Source organism: Typopeltis vanoorti, chromosome 14 (assembly GCF_054136105.1).
Source record: "Typopeltis vanoorti isolate ZY-2024b chromosome 14, IOZ_Tvanoo_1.0, whole genome shotgun sequence".
NCBI lineage: Eukaryota > Metazoa > Arthropoda > Arachnida > Uropygi > Thelyphonidae > Typopeltis > Typopeltis vanoorti.
The window spans coordinates 71,227,716-71,240,485 of NC_143562.1; the positions used below are offsets into that span (position 1 = coordinate 71,227,716).

The 12,770-nt window shown below is 31.7% G+C and overlaps 1 protein-coding gene across 1 annotated transcript; it reads left to right on the forward strand.

Moving 5' to 3' along the window:
* The first annotated feature begins 450 nt into the window (after nucleotides 1–450).
* LOC150099616 (uncharacterized) lies at nucleotides 451–9,105 on the forward strand. Its single transcript, XM_090404150.1, has 6 exons — nucleotides 451–606; nucleotides 820–875; nucleotides 2,528–2,638; nucleotides 3,442–3,480; nucleotides 7,103–7,138; nucleotides 8,836–9,105. The coding sequence occupies exons 1-6, from the start codon at nucleotides 510–512 to the stop codon at nucleotides 8,935–8,937; spliced, it is 441 nt and encodes a 146-aa protein (XP_090260276.1). The 5' UTR covers nucleotides 451–509; the 3' UTR covers nucleotides 8,938–9,105.
* The last annotated feature ends 3,665 nt before the right edge of the window (nucleotides 9,106–12,770 follow it).

Below are 12,770 nucleotides of genomic sequence, written 5' to 3' on the forward strand. Positions count from 1 at the left end.
TTTTCTACTTAGCTATCTTATCGTGGAGTATTAAACGCTTGTTTTTATGTTTTGCAGATTGCCTTTGAGTGCAATCCAGAACTACAGTATATTTCTACGTTTTTTTATCACGAATTGCAGGAATTTTTGGTAAGTTATAAAATGTTCTTTTTATCGGAAGTGTGCTTTAACACGTCCTTGATGGCTGCTAACAATATCCGGCGACAACTACTCTGTTAAGGTAGTAGCAAAGAAAAAAGATTCTATGGCACGATAAGCTCATTTATTTCTCTAATGAAGCATGTGTTTGTGGTTTAAAACTGATATACATTAAAATCTTAACTACTTTAACACACGTTTCCGGGTTCAGGATAAAATATCTAATTATGTTTCATTTTTTGTTTAAATAAAAAGCATTTCTTGATAAGCATGATGGAACTAGATCATCTATATAAACCCCAAGCCAACCGTTACCCAGAAAATCGTTTTTCTTCAGTTTCGGCTGTTAAATAATCGACGCAGTAGTCAAGATGAATCGAGGAATTGTTGCTCTGCTGTTGTTTCCAATGCTGATTTCCGTAATATCAGCTACTGAGTCAAGTGAAGAAGTTAAGGAGGTGATGTGTGGTAAGTTTGAAGACAGATATTTTACAAATTTCTTTGATATCTTTACGTCACAAGTAACTAAATATCTGCTCTTTAATTAGAGAAAACTGCATTTCCTGTTAGCTTGAATCATCGTAAAATTAAATTATGATTCTTATATCAGTTTATATAAGTAATGTTATCCTTTCTTTCTTTTGTAATACAACGTGTTTTCAAAGAAATTTACTCTTGCAGGAAGTCAAAGTGCAAAAGAGAGTATTGCTGCGTGCTTCACACTGATAGACAAACATGTAAGTGTGCATATGATATGTTATATACCTATGTAATTTGTATATAGTAACAAATTACTTCTGACCCTCATAATCATCAATTCACTGCATAGTTTCCAGGAATAGCGTCTAGTTCTTACGCGTTCCTTATTTTTCACAATATGAAAAATCTTTCTCGTATGCATCCGATAAATACTTCTCAAGAGCTTAAATCTCACAATCATATCATCCCTTCTCCTTCTGAAAGCCAAACTCTTCAGATTACATGACTTCAATCTATCCTTACAGCTAGCACACCGCAGTACAGAAACAATGTTTATCAACTGCCCCTACACCATCTTAAATGTATTCATCATCCCTCTAAAACCCATTTACCAGATTTAAAACCAGTTGTCCAGATATATCTTGATCAGAGCATTATAGAAAGCACCATCATTTTATTTTTTTTATGTTAAACGTTCATCTTAATATTGCAACAATTCTCTGAGTTGTCTTAATCCCTTTACCTACATCGTTACACCATAACCTAAATATCCGGTACTTCAACTTCCTCCAGTATGTTTCCCATTCACCTTTGTCCACCTTTCCAGCTTACTCAGATCCTCTTTATGAAGATCATCTACATCAGCCCTACTCTCAGTAGCCTTCCGCAGCTTCACCTCATCCAGAAACAATTGAATATCTCCTTGAATTCAGTGATAATATCATTGATACAAAAGCTGAAAAGTAGCGGTCCCAGCACAATGCATGGTAGAAATCCACTAGTAAATTTCCTTTTTCCCGATATTGCCATTCTATTACACGCTTTATTATCTATCACACAACGAATTGTCAATCCACTCCACTAGCCTAATATCCATATCCATACGCTGCGTCTTAAATACCAGTTTATCGTGTTATACCCTATTAAATGCTTTTGAAAAATCTACAAATCTTACAGTGCTCGCGTTTCCTTCATCAACCACTCTTATTACTTTATAATAAAAGTTAACGTTCCGCGCGGTATTCTGTCAAGAGCCTTACAAAAATCGAAAAGTATCTTGGGGTGTCCATTTTCCTTGTCTACCTCAATGACAACATCGTTACAGAACATAAGTTGCTCAAACTTCTTCCGTTAGTGAAATCATGCTGTTCACTGTAGAGTTGAGATTCTCTCTGAACCCATTTCTGAATGCGAGCTGTAACCAACTTTTCCAAAATCTTAACCACCATTTATAGAGATACTGATAGGTCTGTAGTTGAATTCGGTGGTCTTTGCACCGTCCTTGAGCAATGTAAAGTTACCATTCTAGTAACGACTGGAAATGTTTGGTAATGCAATTTTCTTCTGAGGAGATGTGTTGAAAACGGTCAACTTTTCGTTGTGCATTTTTAAGAAGGTCTTTCTAATGTAATCATTTTTTTATCCTGGGCGTTTCTGTGAATTCTATGTAATTCAGCAGTATTCCAAAGCATAATAACCAAGTAACAAAAAAAACCTAGCAAATATCTTGGTAGAAAAGCGAAACAAGGTACTAGATTTAGTATTGTAATAAGCATCGAATTCTTTTTCAAAAATGCAATTGCAATCGTATTATTTATCATTATCTTTGGACGATTTATCCATGTGTTTAAGTTTTGAAGAGTATATAAAATGTAATGAAATTAACGTAATTTGCTTTCTTTCTTTTCAGGCCCGAGACACCTTGGAAAATTGCATCTCACAAACGCATCCACATGCGGATAATAAACTTCTCGTGATAATTGACAGTATATGCAACGGTGATGAGGGACTGGATGATGAAGTAAGTGCAATAGGGTATATATTTATTAACCAACGTGTATGTGAAATAAACGAGCTCAAACATTACTCAACCAAGCAACTTAGTTAAGGAAGGTTGCGGAATTTAAGTATTTACAGCTTGATACATAATGTTTCAAAATATGAGTGTTTACATGATATTCTCGTCCCTATGGAAAACTCATATTTTGAAAAATTACGTATTAAGTCGTATACACGTGATACGATCTCGTTTAAAATATATGTTGCCGAAAAATTATTCCGTTGTTCAAATAATTGAGTGAAATACAATTTTTCATTTTTTTTAAAGTTGATATTCATGGCTTAGTAGATGTACTGAAAAGCAACAATAAATCGGCCATTTGGAAGCAATTCTTACTCAGTTAATAGCTATTTCAAATCAGTTACAGACCTCAATTTCATTTGGTTGGTTATGATTAAAACTGAAGCAACAAAGCACTGTGTGTTTTATATTGGAAATATAAAACACACAGTGCTTTATATTTCCAATTTAAATATTATATGGACTTTGCAAATACAAGTCCATAATAAAGCTTAAAAATTCACCTAAAGGCATATCATTACTTCGGTGCGTATAACATGATATGATACATATGATATGTATGATTGATTAAAATAAGATCGACGATTTATGATTTCTTTAGTTAAAAAAATTATATAAATAATTGAAACGCATTCCTTACATTTATTATAGTGTCCTTATGGAAATTAAACCAAACTCAAAAATGTATCCCATATAGTAACTGAACACAAATTAATTTATTCATTTTAAATTTTCATTTTCAGCTGGATGCATGCTTGGATAATACTTCTTTGGATAGCGATGTAAGTATAGCAATGGACTTCACTTCATGTAAATATTGCTTTTCTCACTTTGTTACTTTGTTTCAGTGTTTGCTATTTCCAATAACACAAATAAATTTATAATTAATAAAACTAAAATAAATTACATTTTCAATTTAGAAAAACTGGTTTTAAATTTAATATAAAACAATATAACAAATTTTGTGATAACATTTTTAATTTTTAATATAATAAATTAATGCATCAACATCTTCATCATATATATATATATATATATATATATATATATATATATATATATATATATATATATATATATATATATATATATATATATAACCAGAAATATCTTTATATTTCATTATATATATATATATATATTTATATATATATATATATATATATATATATATATATATATATATATATATATATATATATATATATATATATATATATATATATATATATATATTAGGATAACCAAGCAATTTTATATGCTTGGTTATTTTAGCTCCTAATCCCAAGTATGCAAACAATTAAGTTTGCGCCTGAAACAAAGTTCAAGTCTAAAGATGGTACAACACCAGGGCAGCTCATTGTAAAGGTGGTTAAAGCTTTGATCACTATTCTTAGTATTTTCCCATAATGTAAAGCACATCTCACTAGAAGATGTATACTGCAATGCATTATGGGTGGGGTCACTACCCAGACCGGTTTCGACCTTTTTTGAAACAGGTCGAAACCGGTCTGGGTAGTGACCCCACCCATAATGCATTGCAGTATACATCTTCTAGTGAGATGTGCTTTACATTATGGGAAAATACTAAGAATAGTGATCAAAGCTTTAACCACCTTTACAATGAGCTGCCCTGGTGTTGTACCATCTTTAGACTTGAACTTTGTTTCAGGCGCAAACTTAATTGTTTGCATACTTGGGATTAGGAGCTAAAATAACCAAACATATAAAATTGCTTGGTTATCCTAATATACAATATACCCAAGTTAAAAATTTATTCCCATATATATATATATATATATATATATATGACAGCACTGCATGATTTAGTTAACATTTTCGTTAATCTTCTATCCAAAATATTCCTTCCAATTAATCTGTTATTTGTGAACACTTTCATATTTTCATATCTAACAATTTGTTCTTCTGAGGCACGTATGACTGAATAAATTCACCTGAACATTGTTATTCCTGTAAATCCTCTTTTTTTTTGCCATCTTGGCATAAAAAAACTGCGTTACTTACCTTTCTTCTCCCGTTTTGTTTAGTTGACCATACCGCCTTAGATTAGTTCCAATTACACACTATTGAATGCAAACAATGTTAAGTTCCTTCCCAATTTAACATTTAATGAAATTCTCTCATTGATTCACCTGTTCATATCCCCGAGTTTTTTGCAGAACTCTCATATCTGTTGTCTCTACTCTTCGAATAGTTGACAGTTGAGTTAGCAATAAATGCTTCATTGCTAACTCAGCTATCAGATCCATAACATAAAACTGGTTTAAACACTTTTGTATACTGCCAGTTTAGTGTTTTGGTTAATTTCTCTCTTATTCCATATAAATTTATTAATCAGGTTTCCTGAAGAGTTTTGCTTATTCCAGTTTCCTGAAGAGTTTTCAGGTTTCCAGTTTTGCTTATTCTGTTGTGAATTTTCAAATTAATTTGTCATCTTCACTAAAATCTGTGCCTAAATAACTGAAATATTTTACTTTTTCTATAGGTCATCCTTTAAGAATGCAACTGAAATGTTCTGTTCCTGCCTAATTTTATAATTTTAGTCTTTTTTTGTTAAATGCATTCCAAATTTGTTGCAGCTGTAATTCAATTGGAGACCAACCATTGAATTGTGTAAGAGGACAACACCATCTTAAGAAAGCAAAGATATAAGTGTGATATCTCCGACTCTGATATTAGGTTCAATGTTAGATGAAGAATAACAGTGGATAAAATGTGTATCCTTGTCTCACACTTGATTTTGCAGCTCTCCTGTATCTATTTTAATTTTATCTGATACTTTATTACTTAAATATAGACTATATATATTTTTTGTTTATTTTCCCATTTTCTCCATAGAACTGTAGCGGCATGTAAAGCTTTTCTCTGAGTACCTCGTCTTTTGCATGCAGATTGCCATGATTTCTCAACTATTTATCATAAAACGGTACTCTAATTTTGACATCCTCTGTTTGGCCTGCAACTAACTTTGTCTTCTCCAGCTATCTCTTCCATAATTTTTCTCAGCCCTGTTGTGAGTTCATAAAGCTTACCTGACACAGTTAGTGGAGAAATGCCTAGGTAATTTTCACATTCAATTTTATTTCTCTTTTTTATAGATGGGTAACTTGAGAGCTCTGATGTACAAATACTACAGTCATCTAACATTCGATATTCTATCCTGGCTCTCGGAATTATGTAGTGTAGCCACTGCAAATCTCTTGGTGCATGATATTCTGTCGAAATCTATTCCTTCTGCATTTCCACTGGTCAAGTTTTTGATGTCTCTTTCTTTCCCAATTATTTATTATTACTCCTATTTGCATTGAAAACTATCTACTACCGTTCTGCTACTGTTTGTTTCGTTTAAGAGTTGTTCAAGGTAACTACTTCTGACATCGATAATATCCTTTCATATCATCTTTGGTTTCATTTACAATACTGTTTCATCCATTTCTAAGCTTTTTCAATACATACCACCAATTCTGCCACCTTCCAAAATATTTGTCACCTTCCTGATATTTATCTTCTATATTCATTTCGAAATGTCCACATCTTCCTACTTGATAGGAACATTCATTTAGAATTCTTCATTTCCCTGGACTTCTCCTTTAAGTTCTTTCTCCACTATGACGTTATCACTATCAGCAGACAGGAACAACATAGAAGTTAGCTGATTTTTTTTTTTTTTTAACTTCGCGACTTACCTCAGTAGCTGAATCAATCAATGTTTTCTTCAGGATTTGCCACTGAGAGTGCAAGGTTGGTTATTTTTCCTAACTGTATCAGCAATAATAAACTATTCTTCTTATTTCTTTTGTCTTCTCGTCACGTGAACTTGTGCGTGCACATCTTTATGTTGGAACATAGTGATTAATAACCAGCGCATGTTCTAAACAGAAATGCAGCAGGTTACTTACGATTGTTATTAGCCTTTGCCCTTTATAGGTTCATCACAGGATTTTGGATTCCACTACGACCAAGGGTATTCTGAATGCCTCTAATTACTGAAACCAAGGCGAGAACGAAGTAACGAAAACATTTCCACGTGAGACGTCTCAAACATGCAAATTATTTGGAATAGTTTTGTCAGTTATATAAAATGACAGGAAAATATAAATAATTACACGCGCATTGTATTAAGAATGAACGCATATTGCGTGAGTGCGCTTGCACGCAAATGATTATATCATAATATCATAATTATTGGAGGACAACCCATGATCTTGTCTCGTAATTCTAAATCTCGCAATAATATATCTTTCCCATCAGTCTGGTTTAAATATATTTTTTATTCATTAAATAATTTCATTGAATTGTTGACAGCGTATAAAGATGTGTATATTAATACCAATAATGGTATTGTTTTTTAGTCAATTTCTATGTTTGTATTTTTTTTTCCAGGAAGAAGCTGTGGAAAAGATGTTGGAACCTGCGAAAGTAAGTGCTTCTTTAGCACCATTATTTAATTATTGATTTTTATTTAATTACTGATTTAATTAAATTATTCTAATCACGGGAAATAATGGGAAAGGTTTGAAATAGGTTTAAAAATACATTAAACACCATGGGGCGTTACAAAAATTTTTTAATGTGAATTCCATCCACAAGGTCATATGCAGATTGTCCATTTTCGTGTGCAGGATGAAAACTACTTATTCCAGAAATCCTTGTCTAAATATCAAAAATATTCCTTTTGTTCGAGATCATTCCAGTCACTCCTTGAATCTGCATTGGTAGTGTCAATCCTGTTCCCAATTAAATTGTTCCAAATGTTTCCTTTAACTTTATTTCCGTTTGTCTTTGACTTTAGAACAGCATTCTCCATACAGCTTTTTCTAAGTAAACAGATTATTTCTCTATTGCTAATTACATTACCGCATGCGGTTTACCATACCATCCCCTCAGATGAAATATGGCAACGGTAAAAAACGTTTCGGATTACTTCATCTGTTTCACTCGAAGAATAAGAACTTACGACAAATCACTGCGATTACAATGAAGCCAGTAAATTTGTTATCATACTCCAAATTGAAATATAAAATGTTCATTGACTATAAACTGAAGATTGAATAAACATATACTTTTAACTATTAAGTATCCAATTTATCCAATTAGTAACAAAGAAAGATATCATGACATGGAGAATGATCTAATACTTTCATCGGATTTGGATTATGACTAAAGTAGTGCTTCCCAAACTTATGGATCAAAAGGCCCCTTTGGAAAAATTAAAATATTTCACGGTCCCCATCGAGAAAAAAATTCGTAATACAGACAAATATTATTATAATATTTATTATATTTATATGCTGTATGTGCTATCAGCGCAGGCGCCCTGCATCCCAAACGTATTTCTTTCCCACGCATCACCTGCATCTGTGTACACTAGCAATCATACATTAATTTAAAGAGGGAAAAACTTTGCCGTTTTAAATGAGCACGATATTTTACGTTCGTGAGCTTTTTTTGTGCTTATTATCAATACCTTTGAAATGAAACTTATATGAATAAGCATATATTTACTAATATTCATTAAGCGCCGAAATACGCAGGAAGCTAAATTTGTGAACCAACATCAAGGTATGATTTTTTCCATTAAAATATAAAAAAGAAAAAATGAATAATAAATAATAAAAATTAAATATGTTTCTTTTAAGATAAAATATCTACTAAGTATTAAAACATTTTAAGTTTGTTTCCATTATTTCACTTCCCCGTCATCAAAATTAACGGCAACCAAGGGGGCCGCTGCACACAGTTTGAGAATGGACTAAAGGAATGAAATTCAATTGGCCATTTTGTAATATTTTGTAAGACAAATATTTGCGGATAACAATACCAATATTATTGCATTTTGCAATCAATTAATGAATAATTATTTGTGTTGTGTTCAGCAATTTGTTTTCCATTTTCAATCCACTTGGATGCATTTTTAAGATTTGCGAAAAGTTATATGTTGACACGTTGGTGACAATATGAAATCAGATATAAACAAGATGAATGTTACTCTATCAATACTGATTGTCTTTATATCTTAGTTCAGGATGATTCAGTTATCTTCTTTGCATAATAGACTAAACTGTTATAGCTAGTAATAAACTAAAAAAAATGAATTATTCAATTTAATCTTACAGCCTTGCGTGATGGGTGTCTTTCTGAATCTATATATGCAACGTATGCAGAACGAAAACGTAGCATATCAGCTTCTTAATGAGAGACGAAGAAAGAAGAAGTAGTGAGACAGGGATGAGTAGAGATTATTACAAGGCATCTACAGAAATACCATGGTTGAAATATTAAAAATAAACAAGGCGTATTTTCTTTAATATTTTAGTTGTTTCTGCAATCATCTGACCAAATGAGATGTAACAGAATTTATGAATAAAAATATCATAAAATAATAATTAAGCGAGCATTTTTAATTTCAGCAATAAATTTCATTTCAACGACGAAACACTATAATATTTGTAATTAATTGTAATAAAATTCGGATTTGCCATTTTTCAACTAAACGTGCGTGATTTAAAACTGATTACCAGGTCGAAGCGAGCTGAAATTAAGCTTCTCAAATAGTCATTTTAGTAGTGGATGAAGCCAGAGTTAATGTATTATAGTCATCATACACATCGGTTACTGCAACATTATGATAATCTAGAGATTGCTATTGCTGATCATAATTAACAACAGATTTGACGATGGATTAAGCAATTTGTCAGTTAAGTGCGTGTGCTGAAAAGTTGTGATAATCACCATGAAGGAATTAAGGTAGAACCATGTTCTACCTCAATTCCGAACTTTTCCTCAATATGCGACCTTTTCGTCCCCCCCCTCGTATATTGCTTTGTTACATTATTCATCCTCAGAACGGCATTTAGTTGGTATATATAATATTGTCCTTAATGTAACATAGACTGGAGTGTAATTTAAAACGCATTAAACTCCAGATTATTGCGAATATATTTTTAATTATTAATCTTTTTTACCAGTATACTGTTTTAATCAAACGCAAACAGCAAGGCAAATTTTAGCACTCATTTAATAATAATAATAAATAAATTAAACGTTATATTTTATTTTGCATGATTCTATTGATTACTTGAAATTCCATATCATATTCAACAATTTAGCGAACGTAAGGCTTAAAATTTCTAATCCTGATCCAGAGGACAAACATGAACGTTTTACACTCTAATAAGTAAGATGTTAGTCTTACAAAAAGTGATGAATTCAGCCTGTACCTAAATAATTCCGCAAATATCTACGCAACTGCAATCTTCCAAATGTCGTTATATAGACGGAGTAGCGGATTATTATAGACTTCTGTAAGACTCTTCCTTCAGAGGTGTGAAGAAAGTCACATATTCAGTAAACAAAAAACAAAAAAATGCTATACAAAGTCCACCGCACCAAGAAAAAAGCAAGTGAAACAACATTAACGAAAATCACTTATATTTCTAGCATATGTTTATTTATTTATCTAAACGGTACCTTTAAAATGATCATGAGAACAACCAGTAATCTTATTGGATTATTATTCAGTATAATTAAAATTGAGTATAAATTTAATATCAGTATATTTAATTGCCATCATCCTTTCACATTATGTTGAGTGCTTCAAACCGAAAATAATGTCAAAATACGTTTTTCGTACCAAAAAAAAAAATAAATAAAAATGCTTTCATACATCCATACGTATTAAATTGGTTTATTAATTGTCATTCAGTTGAGGAATAAAAGAGATGACGTGGATGATGGACGTTCGACAGGGCCACTTTGTAAATTTCTCATTCGTCTAATAACACATTGTGTATTTATTTCCTTGCTATAATGTAATTCAAAAATTCATTTACAGCATTGGGATACTATTGTAGATGTTTGATTATAAATTTTAAATATATTCCCATTCAGCCTTCTTTTTTTTTTTTTTGGTTGTATAAATACCAGATAAAATCCTATATTCCACTCAGAACTCATTATCTCATTTAGATATGGGAATTTTTTTTTTAGAATGAATATTTTTGACCACTGAACACTTGGGGAAATATCTTCAGAATCATAAATAGATAAAAAATACACTGAGAGTAGTTATATTATGCTATATGTTCCTAATAATTTAATTAATTTATGTATATAAATTGTTTTTATTCACATACATCACAATAAAGGAAATGACAAGCGTTATGGCGATGATACTACCCCTTTTAATCGAACTGTAGGTTTAAATCAATGTAATATATACTAATTAATATTTTTGAATTAAAATTATTTGACTTATTTGAACGATATCAAGACCAAGATGCGACTGTTATTTGAATGATTAAAAAAACAACTGAAAAACAATGGGGAAAGTAAAATTAGTAAAGATCTCTGAGAAAACATAGATGAAACTATTAACAAAAAGAAAAAGAAAAAAAAATGAATACAAGGTCATGAAATTCAAAAATATTACGATTTCAAAACAAAGAAATAATTGTAATCAGCCGTTAGTATAAAGAATGATATGCTGGCTGTATAGATGGATCGTTTTGAAATAAAAGATTTCATCTTCTTCAAGCCATTCGTGCCTTAGGACGGTTGGAATCTGCTGATTAGTGGTCACGACGAAGTAAGGCAGCCGGCAGGTCATTCATCTGCCGCATCCTAAAATGTCAAAAGCATTCTTGTCTTAAGATTTGTGAGATTCAATTCCCCTTCCTCCGTATAAAACCCGCTAACTCACCGTTTAATTGAAAAGACATGATGAAGGTTCCACAAATCACAAACGGGATTCGAACCCGGATCTTTCACCAAAGGGCTCGAGTGTACTAACTGCGCTACACAGGTTAAATAAAAGACAGAAGAAATAATTTAATATTTCAATGCAGTAGTTGATTTATTTGAGTTTGGTATAGACAAACCTTTTAGTTGAAAAGACCTAGGTTTGAATATCGTCCATGACATGATGAATATTTATCAGGCCTTTCATTCAAATAGTAAGTTAACCCGTCTCGTACGGAAGTAGAGGATTTTTGAACACGGAAACTCAGGCTTTTCCTTTCTCAAAAGAGGCAAACCGGTCACGTAAACACACACCCTCTGAAATCTAAAATTGCAGGCAAATAACAAGAAATTAAATGCTTCCTAGGAATAATGCTGTACAGTCACTATTATTCATTAAAAAAAAGTATATATTAGGAAAATACACCTGATATATGCATCCTTCTCTTGCTACGAATGCAATGAGACGCGATAGAATCAAATGTGGAGAAGTAAAGCTATTATTCAGGCTTTCTGCTATTTAATAGTACCACTCATATAACTTATATTTTGTAAACGTTTACAATGAAAACATGAGGTGGAATAGACCGAATGGACCAGAATACAGAAGGAAAAAATGGTATCGTGAATAAATACTGGCAGATACACAGAATACGCAAAGACAAAGATGCAATGGACTTAATCATTTTTCACAGAACTGTACTTATATTTCATTTAGAGCGATATTCCCATAAACCACAACACGTACAGCGAAGAAAAATTTAATTAAAGTCAATTTGACATGCATGCCCGTTGAGTTTGTTATCCAGTAAAATGAAGCATGATGTACATATTTAAACATGCGAGAAATTAGAAGATTGAATGTGAGATATTTCCAGAATTACTCTAGTGCTTAAATAAAACAATTTCTTTTTGTATACGGTATTTTCCTGGCTTTCTATATATGTAGCTTGAATTTTCATTGCAAATCATATGCTTTGAATAAATCTGCATGTCTCATGTCACTAGGTCTTAATTGTCCTAATTTCTCATATAAATGTAATGCATACAAAGTTCTGACACTAGGCGAAAACGGATTAGCCAAATGAAATTGAATGAGTTAGTAGGCTGATTTAAAGTAGGTATTCGACATCCCATAATGAAAATTTCATTTCTAAGTATCAGTTTGCCATTCATATTTCTGTGCCGCATCCTTCTGAAGAATGTTTGCATCTACTTTTCAGTATATCTTTTATTACTAATTATATGAAGAGCCAAAGGCTTCAATTCGGCGACATGAACTTATTTAAGTTAAGGGATATTACATCCCATA

Coding starts and splice junctions, on each gene's coding strand:
- LOC150099616 (XM_090404150.1), top strand. CDS start 510: ATGAATCGAGGAATTGTTGCTCTGCTGTTGTTTCCAATGCTGATTTCC. Junction 607..819: donor AGTTAAGGAGGTGATGTGTG/GTAAGTTTGAAG, acceptor TTACTCTTGCAG/GAAGTCAAAGTGCAAAAGAG. Junction 7,139..8,835: donor AGATGTTGGAACCTGCGAAA/GTAAGTGCTTCT, acceptor TTAATCTTACAG/CCTTGCGTGATGGGTGTCTT.